Source organism: Gorilla gorilla, chromosome 4 (assembly GCF_029281585.2).
Source record: "Gorilla gorilla gorilla isolate KB3781 chromosome 4, NHGRI_mGorGor1-v2.1_pri, whole genome shotgun sequence".
NCBI classification, from domain to species: domain Eukaryota; kingdom Metazoa; phylum Chordata; class Mammalia; order Primates; family Hominidae; genus Gorilla; species Gorilla gorilla.
In genome coordinates, this window is record NC_073228.2 from 48,002,730 (window position 1) to 48,019,475 (window position 16,746).

Consider the following 16,746-nt stretch of genomic DNA (forward strand, 5'->3'; position numbering starts at 1 on the left):
TCCCTCCACACTTCCTTCCTCTGGCCCTACCACCTCCAACATGTGGATCCCCTCCACTGACATGTGGCCCCCTCTGGAGGAGGACCAGGAGACCCTGGGATGCCCTGTGCCCCACTCAGCCTGTGCCCTCTGCTGCAGGGACCCGCGGTGCGGGTTATGCTGGGGGCTCAGATCACCGTAGACAACTGGACACTCAGGACCACACCATGGAGGAGCTGCAGGTGGGTGTTCCCTGGCATCAGCAGTGCTCCCACCTGGAGGCTCTGGGGACCCGGTCCTAGACTCCTATCTTCGTTGGGGGTGGAAGAGCCCCTCACAGCCCAGCCTCAGCGGCCACTTCCCACAGGATGATTATGAAGACATGATGGAGGAGAATCTGGAGCAGGAGGAATATGAAGACCCAAACATCCCCGAGTCCCAGATGGAGGAGCCAGCAGATGAGCCCCAGATGGAGGAGCCGGCAGGTGAGCCCCTCTCCCTCCCTCAGCTGGGATGATCTGCTGAGCCCTAGACAGGGACAGGAGGGGCACTTGTCCTCTCCCCTTCTCCACAGTCCTCCTCCCAAGCACCACGGGCTGTTCTCCCCTCAATTCTGGCTGATTGAAGGATAAACAGAGCTTTGTTTGAAATGATCACAGGAGGTGGCTGGGAGAGCAGGGGCAGTCACCCATCCAGTGCCCCTGAAATGTGAGAAGGGCGGGCAGCCCATTTGGGACAAGGGCGTGAGCCCACATGCCATCTGTGCCCATCCAATGCCAGCTTCCAGGCCAGAAAATGGGCTTGTTCTTGGGGAAAGAGGTCCTGAGAAATGAGGGGTTTGTGGGGACACTCCTAGATAGAAAGACACCAGGAACCACCCTGCCTTCCCTGGCCTGTCCAAGGTCTTAGGTGGGGAGCCCCAGGCAGGACCTGTTTACTGTCAACAGGATTTAAGTGCTGGAGATTGGGATTAAAGTTAAGAGGCCCCTCTTGGAAATGAGGGCTGGGGGTGGGAGGGGTGGGAATATAAGAGGCTGACCCACCCTGGTGCCTCAGCTCAGTGAGACACTGCGCTGACGGGCTCATTGAGGCAGGTGGGAGGAGAGAAGGGAGTCTGGTCTCAGAGGTGGCAGGGGAGGGAGGAGGTCCTAGGAGGATCCTGAAAATTGCCACTCAGGGCTCTGCAGTCACCTTGGAGAGGTCCCTTCACTTCATCACTGCGGAGGGGCTAGGCCTCCCTGGCTGAATCCCGGGTGTCCTCGACAAGGCTCAGATAGGGAGCCCAAGGCTAGGCCCTGCACACAAGTGTGGGGAGCCTCATTCTGCTGAGTGGCCAGTGTGGGATGCAGCACCAGAGGCCCAGCCCAGGGGCACTGGGAAGAAGGGGCATCCGCCCATGCCTGGGTCTCTGAGGCTCACAGTGGATGGTGAAGAGCTTCAGGTGGGGGACGGTCAGGTCAATACTAACCGACCTCTGGTTTTCAGCTCACGACACCGAGGCAACAGCCACAGACTACTACACCACATCACACCCGGGTACCCACGAGGTGAGGACCCCAGCCTCCCCCGTTCTTTCCCATGCTGCCTTTGGGACCCACCATTTGATCAGGGAAGAGAGGAGCAAGGGGATAGAGGCAGCTTCAGGCTGGGGGAGACCCTGCAGCAGATAGAGGAGTGAGGATCCCAGGAAATAGGTGGGAGGGACGCCCCACTGATGGGGAGGCCTGGGCCCCTTTCCAGGAGCACCCTGGGCAGAGATAACCTGATTGACAAGGGCTGAGTCCCCAGGCCCTCAGGCCCTGGCTGGGCTGTCAGGTGTCACTGGGGAAGCACAGAATTAAAGACTTGTTCTCCTCTGCCCAGGCCCCTCAGGTCCCCACTGGGCACTGAACTGTCTAAGTGGTTAGAAATTTGGGGTGGCCCTCAGCTATAGCCCTTGAAGCAACCACCTGGCCCCAGGGACATGCTAAAGCACATCCACGAACAATCTTAGAGGCTGGAGACTGACCCAATGACTCCAAAGTCCCTTTTAGCTTTGGCCCACCAGGCCTCTGCTTCCCACTCCTTTCCCTCCCCAGTGGCCTCTCCAGCATCCCTTTGGGTCAGGGTTCTCCAAATGCCTTCTGCAATGGGGTAAGGGCCTGGCCAGGAAGTTGGGAGATAAGGGAGTGGTGTGAGCCGCATCTACGGACCCTTGAGCACAGGGATCCAAGCCTCACAAGCACAAGCCTCTCTCGAGAGCGGCTGAGCACCCACTATGCCCTGGACTATGCCTGATGGACTAACTCAGGCGCATGGGGCCACAGGTCTATGTGGAGCTGCAGGAGCTGGTGATGGACGAAAAGAGCCAGGAGCTGAGATGGATGGAGGTGGCGCACTGGGTGCGACTGGAGGAGAACCTGGGGGAGAATGGGGCCTGGGGCCGCCCGCACCTCTCTCACCTCACCTTCAGGAGCCTCCTAGAGCTGCATAGAGTCTTCACCAAGGGTGAGCCTCCTGGGCCCTTCTGGGCCTCCTGCAGATGAGGATTGTTGTGGGGTGCTGTGGCCCAGCCTACCAGCTCACTCCTCCACTGCCTGCAGGTACTGTCCTCCTAGACCTGCAAGAGACCTCCCTGGCTGGAGTGGCCAACCAACTGCTAGACAGGTTTATCTTTGAAGACCAGATCCGGCCTCAGGACCGAGAGGAGCTACTCCGGGCCCTGCTGCTCAAACACAGGTGCCCCTGCCTGCCAGGGCCTGGATTCCATATCCAGTGGGCCCACTTCCCCAGCCCACTTGCCCCAAGTTCTCCCCCGGGATCCAGGTGGCCCTACCCTCACCAGGCAGGGGCCCACTTTCCTCCACTATGGCTCCCATCTCTGACACCTTGAAAGGAGTGGCCATGTCCTATGCTCAGAGTTGGGGGCTGCCGGTCCCCAGGAGGGCAGACCTGCAAGGCCCTTTTCTGTAGCCACTCTTGATCCCGCCTCGTCATTCCAGAGGCCACCCACTTACATCTACAACGTCCTTGGAGAGGAGGCTCTGATTCTCCTTCCATCCCAGGGTCTCTCTGGTCTGGTCTGGGAAGTCCCAGATGTCTACCCTTGATGTCTACCCCAGTCCCTTGATGTTTGCCCTTGATCCCTCCCACCACTGATAGCTCAGCCTGAACAGCTTATTCAGCCCATGTCCCCTGTACGTCCTGCAGCCACGCTGGAGAGCTGGAGGCCCTGGGGGGTGTGAAGCCTGCAGTCCTGACACACTCTGGGGATCCTTCACAGCCTCTGCTCCCCCAACACTCCTCACTGGAGACACAGCTCTTCTGTGAGCAGGTGAGTCAGTTACAGGGTCAGGGTCAGGGTCAGGGTGCGGCAAGGAGAGAGCTTTCTCAAACGCCAGCAGGGGTCCTGAAAAACCGACCACAAGCTGGGGACCAGAAGCACTCCTGCGCCCGGGGTGTGCCAGGAGAGTTGGGAAGCGAGAATGGGAAGGGGAGGATGCTCAGGTCTCCCAGGTCAGACTGGCCCGAGGACTCCCGTCACCACCCTCCTTCCCACAGGGAGATGGGGGCACAGAAGGGCACTCACCATCTGGAATTCTGGAAAAGATTCCCCCGGATTCAGAGGCCACGTTGGTGCTAGTGGGTAAGAACAGGCATCTCTACCCTCAGCCCTCCACACCCCTCGTGTCTTGGCTCAGCCTGTCTTTCCCTCAGCCTGGACCCCCGCAGCCCCATCTCTTCAGCACACCCACCCTGGGGTCCTCGGCCTGGCCTGATCTTCTCATCCCCTAACAGGCCGCGCCAACTTCCTGGAGCAGCCGGTGTTGGGCTTCGTGAGGCTGCAGGAGGCAGTGGGGCTGGAGGCGGTGGAGCTGCCGGTGCCTGTACGCTTCCTCTTTGTGTTGCTGGGACCTGAGGACCCCTACATCGATTACACCCAGCTTGGCCGGGCTGCTGCCACCCTCATGTCAGAGAGGGTGAGGAAGGGCCGGAGAGGGCTGGGCTGGGGAAGCTTGGGACCTGGATGGTGGCTGAGGCCTGCTCTCCAACCTGGCCTGGGTTACTTTAGGTTCACTGGTTTGACCCATTCAGCCTAATCCAGCTGCTGCTATCCTACCTGGCGGGGGCAGTCGGGGCGTGCAGTCTGGCCCTGCTCTGGCCTGGTCTCGTCTGGTTGGCTTTGGCCTGGCTTAGTCTAGTCCAGCTCACTATGACCTGGTTCCACCTGGTCAGGTCTGGCTTGGTCGGGCCTAGTCAGCTCTAGTTTCATCTAGTCTGCTTAACCCACCAGGTTAGCTTTAGTTCCTTCTCCTTTCCCCACCCAGGGCCCCCGTCTGTCTCCCCAGAGCTCTTTCTTAGTGGGGAGAGTAGGGGTGGGAGCGGGCAGGAAAAGCAGTTCCTGGCAATGGGAGCTGCTGCCTGAGGGGGTTCTGGTTCCTGGAGGCCCTGGCTGTGGACTCCTGGGTCCTTTCCCTCCGCAGGTCCGGGCAGCCCTGACCCTGTCTCCTGCCCCTAGGTGTTCCGCATAGATGCCTACATGGCTCAGAGCCGAGGGGAGCTGCTGCACTCTCTGAAGGGCTTCCTGGACTGCAGCCTAGTGCTGCCTCCCACCGATGCCCCCTCCGAGCAGGCACTGCTCAGTCTGGTGCCTGTGCAGAGGGAGCTACTTCGAAGGCGCTATCAGTCCAGCCCTGCCAAGCCAGACTCCAGCTTCTACAAGGGCCTAGGTACCTGCCCTTCCCAGCTGAGGCTTTCTGAGCCCCCACCGACCCCCAGACACCTCAGCGTAGCCTCTGTCTCCCATCACATGTTCCCCTCTCACCGCTCCCTTTGCCCACATCTTCCAGACTTCTTGGCCACCCCATTCCCATCAGACAATCTCCCCTACACCCTCCAGTCCCCTTTCCCCTCACCTCCTCCAGCTACTCCCTCTGACCATGCTCTTATCCTCCACCACAGACTTAAATGGGGGCCCAGGGGGCCCCAGGGGCCCAGATGACCCTCTGCAGCAGACGGGCCAGCTCTTCGGGGGCCTGGTGCGTGATATCCGGCGCCGCTACCCCTATTACCTGAGTGACATCACAGATGCATTCAGCCCCCAGGTCCTGGCTGCTGTCATCTTCATCTACTTTGCTGCCCTGTCACCCGCCATCACCTTCGGCGGCCTCCTGGGTCAGTGCCAATACCTGTCTCCCTAACTCTTGCCTCTGACCCTCTGGCCTCTGTCTCAGCCCCAACTTCTGACTCTGTCTGACCCTCCAGACCCCTGCATCAGCCTGACCATGACTTGCTCTATGGGCTCCTGGAAATGATCTCCTGACCTTGATCCCACTGTGACCTCTACCCACAGGAGAAAAGACCCGGAACCAGATGGGAGTGTCGGAGCTGCTGATCTCCACTGCAGTGCAGGGCATTCTCTTCGCCCTGCTGGGGGCTCAGCCCCTGCTTGTGGTCGGCTTCTCAGGACCCCTGCTGGTGTTTGAGGAAGCCTTCTTCTCGGTAGTTCTGTCCTTGCCCCACTGACCCTGTCATGTCCCCCGCACCACCTGCCTGATGCATGGTGCCTTGCCCCAAGGCCCTTTGACTGACCGGCTTCTTCCGACCACCCTGCAGTTCTGCGAGAGCAACGGTCTAGAGTATATCGTGGGCCGCGTGTGGATCGGCTTCTGGCTCATCCTGCTGGTGGTGTTGGTGGTAGCCTTCGAGGGTAGCTTCCTGGTCCGCTTCATCTCCCGCTATACCCAGGAGATCTTCTCCTTCCTCATTTCCCTCATCTTCATCTATGAGACTTTCTCCAAGCTGATCAAGGTGGGGGCCTATGGGGATGTTAATGCACACGGGAGGTTGTGTATAAGACTGAGACAGTGGCCGGGCGCAAGGGCTCAGGCCTGTAATCTCAGAACTTTGGGAGGCCGAGGCGGGTGGATCACCCGAGATCAGGAGTTCAAGACCAGCCTGACCAACATTGTGAAACTCCATCTCTATTAAAAATACAAAAATCGGCCAGGTATGGTGGCATGCATCTGTAATCCCAGCTACTCAGAAGGCTGAAGCAGGAGAACTGCTTGAACCCGGGAGGTGGAGGTTGCAGTGAGCCGAGATTGTGCCACTACACTCCAGCCTGGGCAACAGAGCAAGACTCCGTCTCAAAAAAAAAAAAAAAAGACTGAGCCATTGTGTCCTCGCACATGTGTCTGTGCAGCATTTGTGTGTCTTTGCTTTCACCTGTGTACATAACCATGTGACTGTGCACATGACTGTGACAACATATGTGTCTGTGTCAACATATGTGTCTATGTCTGTGTAGTCACACATCTGCACACAGGACTGTGCAGCTGTGTTGACTGTGGCCACATATGTGTTGGCACCTGCTGCCTGTGGCCAGCACTCTTGCTGAGGCATGAGAGGGCCTCTGTGTGCACATGTCCAGTTCATGACCACACATGATGTGAGCAATGGGTAAGTATGGGCATGACACTGAGCATGTGAAAGTACATGCACAGTGAGAGCTGGGGGGACTCTGGAGCCTCTGAAGTCCCCCACTCCCTTCCCTGTGTTTGTCCTCAAGAGCTGCAGGGCTTGTGGATGGAGTGCCCAGCCACCCTGGCTTGGCTCCCATCATCTTAAGCTCTGCTTGCCTTTGTACCTGCATTTTATATGGGAGAAGGGTGGGCCCTATGTGTTGTCCCCTGATTCTGTTGGATGGAGGGTCTTTCTGTGTCCAGGTCTTTTAACCCCTTGTTAGAAACTTCCCTGACCCTTGTTTCCTGACCTCCAGCCTTCTCATGTCTCCCAGGTCCTGGGTGTACATGTGTGCTCGCACACACACCCATTGCCTTCCATGGCCCTCCCTGCCTAAACCTAGGCTGTCTTCATTCCTGAAAACCAAGCTGTAGAATCCCATTTATCCTCTGTTTCCATGTCAATTGAGGAAGAAGATAGATGGATGGATGGATGAATAGATGGATAATGGATGGACGGATGGATGGTTGGATGGTTGGATGGATGGATGATTGATGGATGAGTAGGTGGATGATGGCGGATGAATGGATGGATAAATGGGTGGATAGATAGATGATAGGTAGGTGGATGGATGGGTAGATGGATAATGAAAGGATGGATGAATAATCAATGGATGATCAATGGGTAATGGATAGATGAATGATGGATGGGTGGATAAATGGATGGATGATGAATTAATAGATGACTGGATGAATGGATAGTAGTGCTGGGTAGAGTTAGCTGGTGGTATTTTCCAGCCCAAGCCAAAGCTGGGAGAGAACAGAATGCCTTGGTTTTCTGCTGCAGATCTTCCAGGACCACCCACTACAGAAGACTTATAACTACAACGTGTTGATGGTGCCCAAACCTCAGGGCCCCCTGCCCAACACAGCCCTCCTCTCCCTTGTGCTCATGGCCGGTACCTTCTTCTTTGCCATGATGCTGCGCAAGTTCAAGAACAGCTCCTATTTCCCTGGCAAGGTCAGCATACCCTCCTCGCCTGTCCTTGCCAACACTGCCCTATCCCAGCCCAAAGCCCCCTGCTCCAAATTCCTCAGTGCCCTTAGCTTCCCTTCTTTTTCAGATTCCCATTCCCAATTCCAACCTCCCCTGGCCCTATCCTTACCTAGGGTTTCACTCTATGGGCAAGCCCCTCCCACTTTCATGGCATGCCCAGCCTGAGAACTGCTGGGGGAAGAAGAAAGGAGGCAGACATAGCTGAGGTGCAGGACAGGGCATTAGATGCTGATGGATCCCCTGGAAGAGCAGGGCCGCGTGGGTGAATATAGGGCAGGAGGAAGGCAGGAGGTGGGGAGTGACTGGGCACTGACCACTGGTCCTTTCACCTGCCCCCAGCTGCGTCGGGTCATCGGGGACTTCGGGGTCCCCATCTCCATCCTGATCATGGTCCTGGTGGATTTCTTCATTCAGGATACCTACACCCAGGTGACCCCTCCTCCCAGCCCTCAGACCATGATACCCCCCAGGTCCTCATTTCCACCCCCCAGCATGCCCCTTCCCTAGAACAGCTTTCCCCAACCTGAAGCCAGCTGGGACTACCTCTACCCCATCCTTGCCTCCTCTGGGAGTCCCATGTGCTTCTCACAGCCCCAGAGGACCCCTGTGGCCAAAGCAAGGTGCTGGGCCAGGTTGCCACCTTCATTCCTTAACCCAGAGCAGTAGGAAGAAATATTCTTTGGAGCCAGGCAGATCTAGGCATGAATCCCAGCTCTGCCATCAAATAGCTGTGTGATGTGGGGCAAGCTACATAACCTCTCTGATTCTCTTTCCTCATCTATAAAGTGGGGAACGAGCAGATGGATGTAAAGGGATTAATGTAATGATTAGGTACAGAGCAAGTGCTCAATATAAGTAAGTTCCCAAGTGCCTCCAACCTAACTGCCCGACCCCTAGGACCCTGGCTCCTCCTGCTCCCACCCTTCCCCATCCTCCTGCCCTTGGCATTCTTACCTGCTACCCCCTCCCACAGAAACTCTCGGTGCCTGATGGCTTCAAGGTGTCCAACTCCTCAGCCCGGGGCTGGGTCATCCACCCACTGGGCTTGCATTCTGAGTTTCCCATCTGGATGATGTTTGCCTCCGCCCTGCCTGCTCTGCTGGTCTTCATCCTCATATTCCTGGAGTCTCAGATCACCACGTGAGAGACAGGGTGGGGGCTGGGCCTGGGAGGGTGGGAGGCAGGGACCTTTCCCTGGCATTCTCCCAGGCAGGCAAGAGACCCAGGACTGCAAGCTAGTCCCTGCAGGTGTGTGGCCCTCCCGACTAGCAGGAATAGTGAAAAGCCAGGGGCAGTTCCAGGTTTTGTGGGACCAGAAGTTGTATAATTTGGAGAGCTCTTTTTAAGAAAAAAAAACGTGGCTGGGCGCGGTGGCTCACGCCCGTAATCCCAACACTTTGAGAGGCCAAGGCGGGCAGATCACCTGAGGTCAGGAGTTCGAGACCAGCTTAGCTAACATGGTGAAACTCTGTTTCTACTAAAAATACAAAAAATTAGGCGGGCATGGTGGCACGAGCCTGTAATCTCAGCTACTCAGGAGGCTGAGGCAGGAGAATCGCTTGAACCCAGGAGGCGGAGGTTGCAGTGAGCCGAGATCTCGCCATTGCACTCCAACTTGGGCAACGAGAGTGAAACTCCATCTCAGAAAAAAAAAAAAAAAGCGCCAGGTGAGGTGGCTCACATCTGTAATCCTAGCACTTTGGGAAGCCAAGATGGGGGGATCACGAGGTCAGTAGTTTGAGACCAGCCTGACTAATATGGTGAAACCCCGTTTCTACTAAAAATACAAAAATTAACCGAGTGTGGTGGCATGCGCCCGTAGTCCCAGCTACTTGGGAGGCCGAAGCAGGAAAATCACTTGAACCCGGGAGGCAGAGGTTGCAGTGAGCCAAAATCGCACCACTGCACTCCAGCCTGGGTGACAGAGCAAGACTCTAGGAAAAAAAAGAAAAAGAAAAAAAAATGCAAAATGACAACTATAAAATTAGGTGCTGGATCTTGGAGGGGCCTGTACAAGCAAAGCTCCCTGAAGCTGAAGCTTCGTTGCCTGCGAATCAGCCTTGAATGTTGTGAAGACATTTCTGCTCTTAAGAGTTTGGATTCTCAAGATGGGGCGGGAGGGAGGGGAGCAAGGAACTCACAAAGAGCGAGGGGCACAGAAGACAAAACTGAGCTACAAGGACACCAAGTATGGAGAAGGAAGGAGGGGGTGGAGGAGGCAGGGGAGAACTCTGCTTACCCCTCGCCTTCCCCTACCGTAGGCTGATTGTCAGCAAACCCGAGCGCAAGATGGTCAAGGGCTCCGGCTTCCACCTGGACCTGCTGCTGGTAGTAGGCATGGGTGGGGTGGCCGCCCTCTTTGGGATGCCCTGGCTCAGTGCCACCACCGTGCGTTCCGTCACCCATGCCAACGCCCTCACTGTCATGGGCAAAGCCAGCACCCCAGGGGCTGCAGCCCAGATCCAGGAGGTCAAAGAGCAGCGGATTAGTGGACTCCTGGTCGCTGTGCTTGTGGGTGAGTGAAAGCTGGGTCGCGTCTTCACCATCCTCCTGCCCCTCACCCCCGGCCCCTTCCCCTTTCTGTTCGGACCCAGCACCTCCTCCAGCCTCCCCCATCCTGCACCACTTCCCCACGTCTCCCCAGCATCCCCTACTCACACGAGGGGATCCTGGAGGAAAGGCCAAGGCACTGGGCTGGGCGTCTGAGCAGGGAGGAAGGGGGCTCCACTCCGAGGCCTTCTCCAGACCAGACCCCACCTTCTGACTTATCCAACGGAAGTCCAGTGAACTGTGGGTTCTAGCCCTGCCCTGCTGCTAACCCAGTATCCCTCCTTGTCTCTGGGTCTCAGTTTCCCGTCTGCACAGTTGGAGGGTTCAACAGATGTCTCCCAGTTCTCTTCTAGCTCAGCTGCTCCATGACTGATACAAGGGGTGGTGCTCTAGGCATAGTCCAGGGATGTGGGGGAGAAGAAAGAAGGGTCACTGGGGTTGATTTCAGTTCTGGAGCAGCCAAGAGTCGAGCTGGGTTCGGTGTGGGCAGTGCCATGGTTGCAGATGGAGAGGTCAGGGAAAATTCTTAAAGGAGGCAGTTGATGGCATTCTGGGCTGGGGTGAGGAGAAAGGTGTGTGTGTTTGACCTCTGTGACCCTCATTAGGTTAAGGGAGTGGGCTTAAGTCAGGCAGGCAGGGCTTTGACTCCCTGCCAGCTGTGTGGCCTTAGGCAGGTTGTTTACCTCTCTGAGCCTGTTTCCTCATCTGTAAAATTGGTGTAATACCTATAAAAAGGACTGATAGAGGCCGGGGGTGGTGGCTCACGTCTGTAACCCCAGCACTTTGGGAGACTGAGGCAGGTGGGTCACCCTGTCCAACATGGTGAAACCATGTCTCTACTAAAATTACAAAATCAGCTGGGCATGGTGTCGCACACCTATAATCCCAGCTACTTGGGAGGCTGAGGCAGGAGAATTGCTTGAACCCAGGAGGCGGAGGTTGAAGTGAGCTGAGATTGCACCACTGCACTCCAGCCTGGGCAACAGAGCCAGACTCCGCCTCAAAAAAAAAAAAAAAGACCCATAGGAATAGCTCCAGGCCAGGCGTGGGATCTCAACACTTTGGGAGGCCAAGGCAGGAGAATCACTTGAGCCCAGGAGTTCAAGACTAGCCTGGGCAACATAGTGAGACCTTGTCTCTACTAAAAATTAAAAAAAAAAAATGATCCAGGTGTGGTTGTATGTGCCTGTAGTTCCAGCAACTAGGGACACTGAAGCGGGAGGATCACTTGGGATCAGGAGGTTAAGTCTGTTGTGAGCCGAGATCACACTACTGCACTCTGGCTTGGGTGACAGAGCGAGACCCTGTCTCAAAAAAAAAAAAAAAAAAAGAAAGAAAAGAAAAGAAAAAAAGAAATGGCTCCATATGGTGCCTGTGTTTTATTCCCAGCCCCAGATAGGGGCCTGACCCCCCACTGGTGCCAGGCCTCGGGCAACCTGGGCTGAGAGTGTGCGGCTCCCCAACAGGCCTGTCCATCCTCATGGAACCCATCCTGTCCCGCATCCCCCTGGCTGTACTGTTTGGCATCTTCCTCTACATGGGGGTCACGTCGCTCAGCGGCATCCAGCTCTTTGACCGCATCTTGCTTCTGTTCAAGCCACCCAAGTATCACCCAGATGTGCCCTACGTCAAGCGGGTACAGGACCCTTTTCTGGCTGCCCAGCCTGGGGTGGTAGAGGGTGCTGGGGTGTGATAGGCACTGACCCCAGCCTCCGCCTGCAGGTGAAGACCTGGCGCATGCACTTGTTCACGGGCATCCAGATCATCTGCCTGGCAGTGCTGTGGGTGGTGAAGTCCACGCCGGCCTCCCTGGCCCTGCCCTTCGTCCTCATCCTCACTGTGCCGCTGCGGCGCGTCCTGCTGCCGCTCATCTTCAGAAACCTGGAGCTTCAGTGTGTGAGTGGCTGCCTGGGCCTGGGGCACAAGAGCTGGGAGCATGCGAGGGGCGCGTCTCAGAACTAGGGCAGGCAGGACAGAGTCATGGGTAAAGTCTGGGGCTAGGGCTGGTGTCCAGGTTCTGGCCTGCTGTGTCCTAGCATATGATCTGGAGCACGGGGCCTTGTTTCTCTGTGTCTTCATTTTGCTCACCTGTAAAGGGGGGAATGATGGCACGACTGGGGAGAGCATCAAGAGGCAGACAGGGTGTGCTGTGAGTGAGCTGGACCCCTAAGCAGCAAGTCCTGCCGTCTTCCGAGTCATTTGGGACAGAGTCACTCCTCTAATAGGATTCTTCCACAGGGTGACTCAGGTCACTGTGGGGCCGCCTTGGTGAAAAGGTCCCCTGCTCACCCTCTGCAGGCCCTCCCCTGCCAGGGTCCACATCCCCGGGGTTGCCTCTCACTTTGACAACGACTCATTTAGGCCAGTCCTAGCTGCTGGGGAGATAAAACGCGACTGGTCCAAGGTTCAAGACAGCCAGACCCTCTCCTAACTCCAGAGGTGCCTTTCGTGCCCGGGGAGGGCTCTTCTGGCCCCAGGGTCTCTCACCCTGTCTCTCTCCTGTCCCTCCCCTCCAGCTGGATGCTGATGATGCCAAGGCAACCTTTGATGAGGAGGAAGGTCGGGATGAATACGACGAAGTGGCCATGCCTGTGTGAGGGGCGGGCCCAGGCCCGAGACCCTCCCCCGCCATTCCACATCCCCGCCTTCCAAGGAAAAGCAGAAGTTCATGGGCACCTCATGGACTCCAGGATCCTCCTGGAGCAGCAGCTGAGGCCCCAGGGCTGTGGGTGGGGAAGGAAGGCGTGTCGAGGAGACCTTCCAAAAAGGGTAGCCTGGCTTTTCTGGCTGGAGATGGCCGATGGGGCCCACATTAGGGGGTTTGCTCCACAGTCCCTCCTGTTGCCACACTTTCACTGGGGACCCCGTGCTGGAAGACTTAGATCTGAGCCCTCCCTCTTCCCAGCACAGGCAGGGGTAGAAGCAAAGGCAGGAGGTGGGTGAGCGGGTGGGGTGCTTGCTGTGTGACCTTGGGCAAGTCCCTGGACCTTTCCAGCCTATATTTCCTCTTCTGTAAAATGGGTATATTGATGATAATACCCACATTACAGGATGGTTACTGAGGACCAAAGATACATGTAAAATAGGGCTTCGTAAACTCCACAGGGACTGTTCTATAGCAGTCATCATTTGTCTTTGAACGTACCCGAGGTCACATAGCTGGGATTTGAACTGAGCCGTGCAGCTGGGATTTGAACCAGGCCTTCTGATTTCAAGGTCCGAGCTCTGTCCTCTGTCAGTCATGCGTCCACTTTCCCTTCCCCTGTGACTCCTCCCTTCCCCACTCTGCTCCCAGCCCCTACCTTGAGACCCTCTTCTCTGGGCCCAGAGAGAGGCGTCCTGGTGAGGACAAAGTACAGGCAAGGATGATCCAGGGATTGGGCCTGGGACTCAGGCCTCCTAAGTGTTTGGTTCCTCCCTCCAAACACTCATTAGTTCACTCATTCATTCATTCCACAAACATTTACTGAGGGCCCTGGAATCAGTGGACTCCGAGGGGACTGAGACAAGCCCTGCCCTGGGGTGGGGGTGGGGGGCAAGGTACAGTTGATTCTACATTTGGATAGGGAGTGGGGGAGGGTGGGAAGGTAGGGGCGGGACAGTGAGGGGGTTTGTAATTTATTAATTGCGTATTTCCTAAGAGTTTTCAACATACTTTGGCTTCACACACACCTTCAGGCCCCTCATCTGAGACCCATTATCCTCAACTCCATCTAAACTGAATCTTGGGGAGAACCCAGATCTGACCAATTGGGGTAGGAGACAGCAGGCTCTCCAAGAACATGGGCAAATTTATTTTTTTATAAAACAAAAAGATAAAAAGAGTTGAAAGACGTGGAAGTGGTGAGAGATGGAGGAAACAGAATCAGGAAGTGGTAGAAAACAGAGGAGGTGGCTGGGCGCAGTGGCTCACGTTTGTAATCCCAGTACTTTGGGAGGCCAAGTTGGGCAGATCATTTGAGGTCAGGAGTTTGAGACCAGCCTGGCCAACATGGTGAAACCCCGTTTCTACTAAAAATACAAAAATTAGCTGGGTGTCGTGGCAGGCACCTGTAATCCCAGCTACTTGGAAGGCTGAGGCAAGAGAATCACTTGAACCCAGGAGGTGGAGGTTGCAGTGAGCCAAGATTGCACCACTGCACTCCAGCCTGGGCAACAGAGCAAGACCCTGTCTCAAAAAAAAAAAAAAGCCCAGAAGGAAACATCAGCCTTGGGGGCCACAGACTCAACATGTGTGTGTGGTGGGGTTCCAGCCCAACATAGAGTAACATTATTTGTACCTCCCAGGCTAGCTCAGTCCATGGGAGGCTCTCCAGGTGTCCCTGAAAGCTGACACCCACCTTTCACCACTTCGCCCATGCTACAGTTCAGTTTCCTCATCTGTAAAATGTGGATGATAATGGTACCTACCTTGCAGTGTTGTTATAAGGATTAAAGGAGACAGTGCAAGAAAAGGCCTTGGTTGGTGAAGAGCCCAACCTCGGAGGGGAGCTGCTGGGATCCTCCTTATCTTGACAGGGATGTCCCTGTCTCCCCCTCCCGTTGCTCCTTGAACATGGCCAAGGAAAGTGAAAAACAAAAATTATTCACTCTGCTAGCACCCTTCCCCTTGATGCCTGGGAATAGGTTTTGCCAATAAACGTATCTGTGTTGGAGTGGCTGCCTTGCCTGAATTCCCGTTCCCAGAGTCGGGGGTCCTGGGGGTCTTGGCTGAACTAGGTGGGCATGGTGTGTGTGGCACGGGCCTGGCACAGGGCTGCATCTATGCAGCAAGGGGAGCCAGGCTGAGGTGTGACCCTGAGCCCTAGGGTGGGAGGCCAGCACCCAGAGAGTGGGTAGGGAGCAAGAGATGAGATTATGCTCTGAGACTCCTTCCTCTCCTGAATAAGCAAGACCTGTGGGGGTGGGAGGAGGGACTGTAAGGGGACCTTGCCCCCCGCTCCTTATACTTGTGAGCCCCCAATTCCCTTTAGATCAGTGGACCCCTTACCGGGAAGCTGGACAGCACCTTTGACAGAGATGACCAGAGAAGAAAACAGAGGCCCAGAGAGGGCACGTGGCCACACAGGCACAGCGTCTCCTGGCCAGCTTTCTGCTTACCCTCACCCTGGTCCCCTTTGGAGGCTCTGTCCCCTACCCCCAACCACTTCCAGCAATTCTAGGGTGCTGCTGGGCTAGGTGTCCCCCACCCCGGGAGAGGAGGGTTCCAGGACTGGACATCTGCCCTCCCTAGACTTCCAATGAGAGGTCAGTGCAGGGCTGGGCCGCCTGGCTTCCTGCCCTAGATCTATATTTACTGCCTATCCCCAGCTGACCCCTCCCAGGCTAGCCAGGGCAGCTGCCAAAGGGCCAGAGAGCTAACTCTGCCAGGGGAGAGCCGTCCCAGCGTCCACCTCCCACACACAGCAGCTGCAGATCCCCACAGCCCTGGCCCTGTCCCCAGGGCTTGCCAGACCCCCCATTCCCCACGTCCATGTACCCAGAAGTCAGGCTATGAGACAAGCCTGAAGAGAGCTCAGGTCTCAGGCATCCCCAGGCCTCTTCCACAGGCTGGCTGTGCAGCCTGGGAAAAGCCAGTCCCCTCTCTGGGCCTCCGTTTTCTACTGGGCTAATTCTTCCTGGTAGATCCTTTCCATCGCCTGGAAAAGGATCCTTTCCATCCTTTTCCAGCTCATCATATCTGGACTTAGGGGAATAAATGCTGCCTCAATTTGGGGGACCACTTCCTGCCCCTGCCAAGGGTTAAGCCCCTCTCCATGTTTTTAATTGCAATTCTGAAACATTACCTGGAGCTTGGGCAGCAGGGGAGGCTGGGACCCTGGCCAGAATCCCTAGGACATTGCTACGCAGTGGGGCTCTGGGACCAGCAGCAGTGCCATTCTAGGGAGCTTGCCAGTAATCTAGGAGCTCAGGCCCTGCCCCAGAGTTGAGAAATAAGAATCTGCATTTTAACCAGATCCCCAGGTGATGTCCAGCACGGGAAGCTGGGCCTTAAGAACAGAGAGCCAGGGAGCAGAGCGAGGGTGTGCAGACCTCAGGTTTCTGCTCGTCCATCCCACTCCTCCCACCCTTAGAGAAGATTCGGAGGCCTTCTTGAGGGAGTAGAGGGGGCCTGGGGTAGGGACGGGGTATCAGGGCAAAGAGAGAGTGGCTGGACCACAGCCTGCCTAATTTCCCTTGTTGCACCTCAGACCCCAAACAGCTTGGGCCAGGAAGGCATTAGGGAAATGTGGGGGACAGAGGAATCCCCCCAGACTGACTTCCTGCCTGGCCGGAGGCCTCACACTACCCCAACTTCCTGTACCTCACATGATCCCCCATCCCCCAACACACACACACACACACACACACACACACAGTCTCTGGGTTTTTTGGGGAGTTTTCTTTTCTTTTTTTTTTTTTTTTTGAGACGGAGTTTCGCTCTTGTGGCCCAGGCTGGAGTGCAGCGGCACGATCTCGGCTCACTGCAACCTCCACCTCCTGGGTTCAAGAGATTCTCCTGCCTCAGCCTCCCGAGTAGCTGGGATTACAGGCGCAAGCCACCACCGTGGTTAATTTTTGTACTTTTAGTAGAGACGGGGTTTCACCACGTTGGCCAGGCTGGTCCGGAACTCCTGACCTCACATGATCCACCCGCCTGGGCCTCCCACGGTGCTGGGATTACAGGCGTGAGCCACCACACCTGGCCAGTCTCTGGGTTTTAACTCCTGCTTGCCC

The 16,746-nt window shown here is 56.3% G+C and overlaps 1 protein-coding gene across 3 annotated transcripts; it reads left to right on the plus strand.

The window, feature by feature from the left end:
• Positions 1-406: 406 nt before the first annotated feature.
• SLC4A1 (solute carrier family 4 member 1 (Diego blood group)) lies at positions 407-14,683 on the plus strand. Of its 3 annotated transcripts, none has more exons than XM_004041566.5 (18): positions 407-464; positions 1,465-1,526; positions 2,286-2,466; positions 2,562-2,697; positions 3,169-3,292; positions 3,520-3,604; positions 3,757-3,938; positions 4,478-4,688; positions 4,921-5,133; positions 5,312-5,460; positions 5,575-5,769; positions 7,270-7,443; positions 7,819-7,908; positions 8,453-8,619; positions 9,741-9,994; positions 11,496-11,665; positions 11,752-11,925; positions 12,546-14,683. In XM_004041566.5, exons 1-18 carry the CDS (start codon positions 422-424, stop codon positions 12,624-12,626), a joined length of 2,691 nt encoding a protein of 896 aa, XP_004041614.4. In that variant the 5' UTR covers positions 407-421; the 3' UTR covers positions 12,627-14,683. The 3 variants fall into 3 exon arrangements, with proteins under 3 accessions (XP_004041614.4, XP_018881666.3, XP_055243908.1); XM_019026121.4 differs by lacking the exon at positions 407-464 and adding an exon at positions 1,050-1,073 and having other exon boundaries at positions 12,546-13,880; XM_055387933.2 differs by lacking the exon at positions 407-464 and having other exon boundaries at positions 1,317-1,526.
• The last annotated feature ends 2,063 nt before the right edge of the window (positions 14,684-16,746 follow it).

Bases quoted from the DNA above. Each gene is read 5' to 3' on its own strand.
- SLC4A1 (XM_055387933.2), top strand. From the start codon at position 1,404: ATGGTGAAGAGCTTCAGGTGGGGGACGGTCAGGTCAATACTAACCGAC. The intron at 5,134-5,311 runs GTCAGTGCCAAT...CTCTACCCACAG, and splicing joins CACCTTCGGCGGCCTCCTGG to GAGAAAAGACCCGGAACCAG. The intron at 7,909-8,452 runs GTGACCCCTCCT...CCCCTCCCACAG, and splicing joins TTCAGGATACCTACACCCAG to AAACTCTCGGTGCCTGATGG.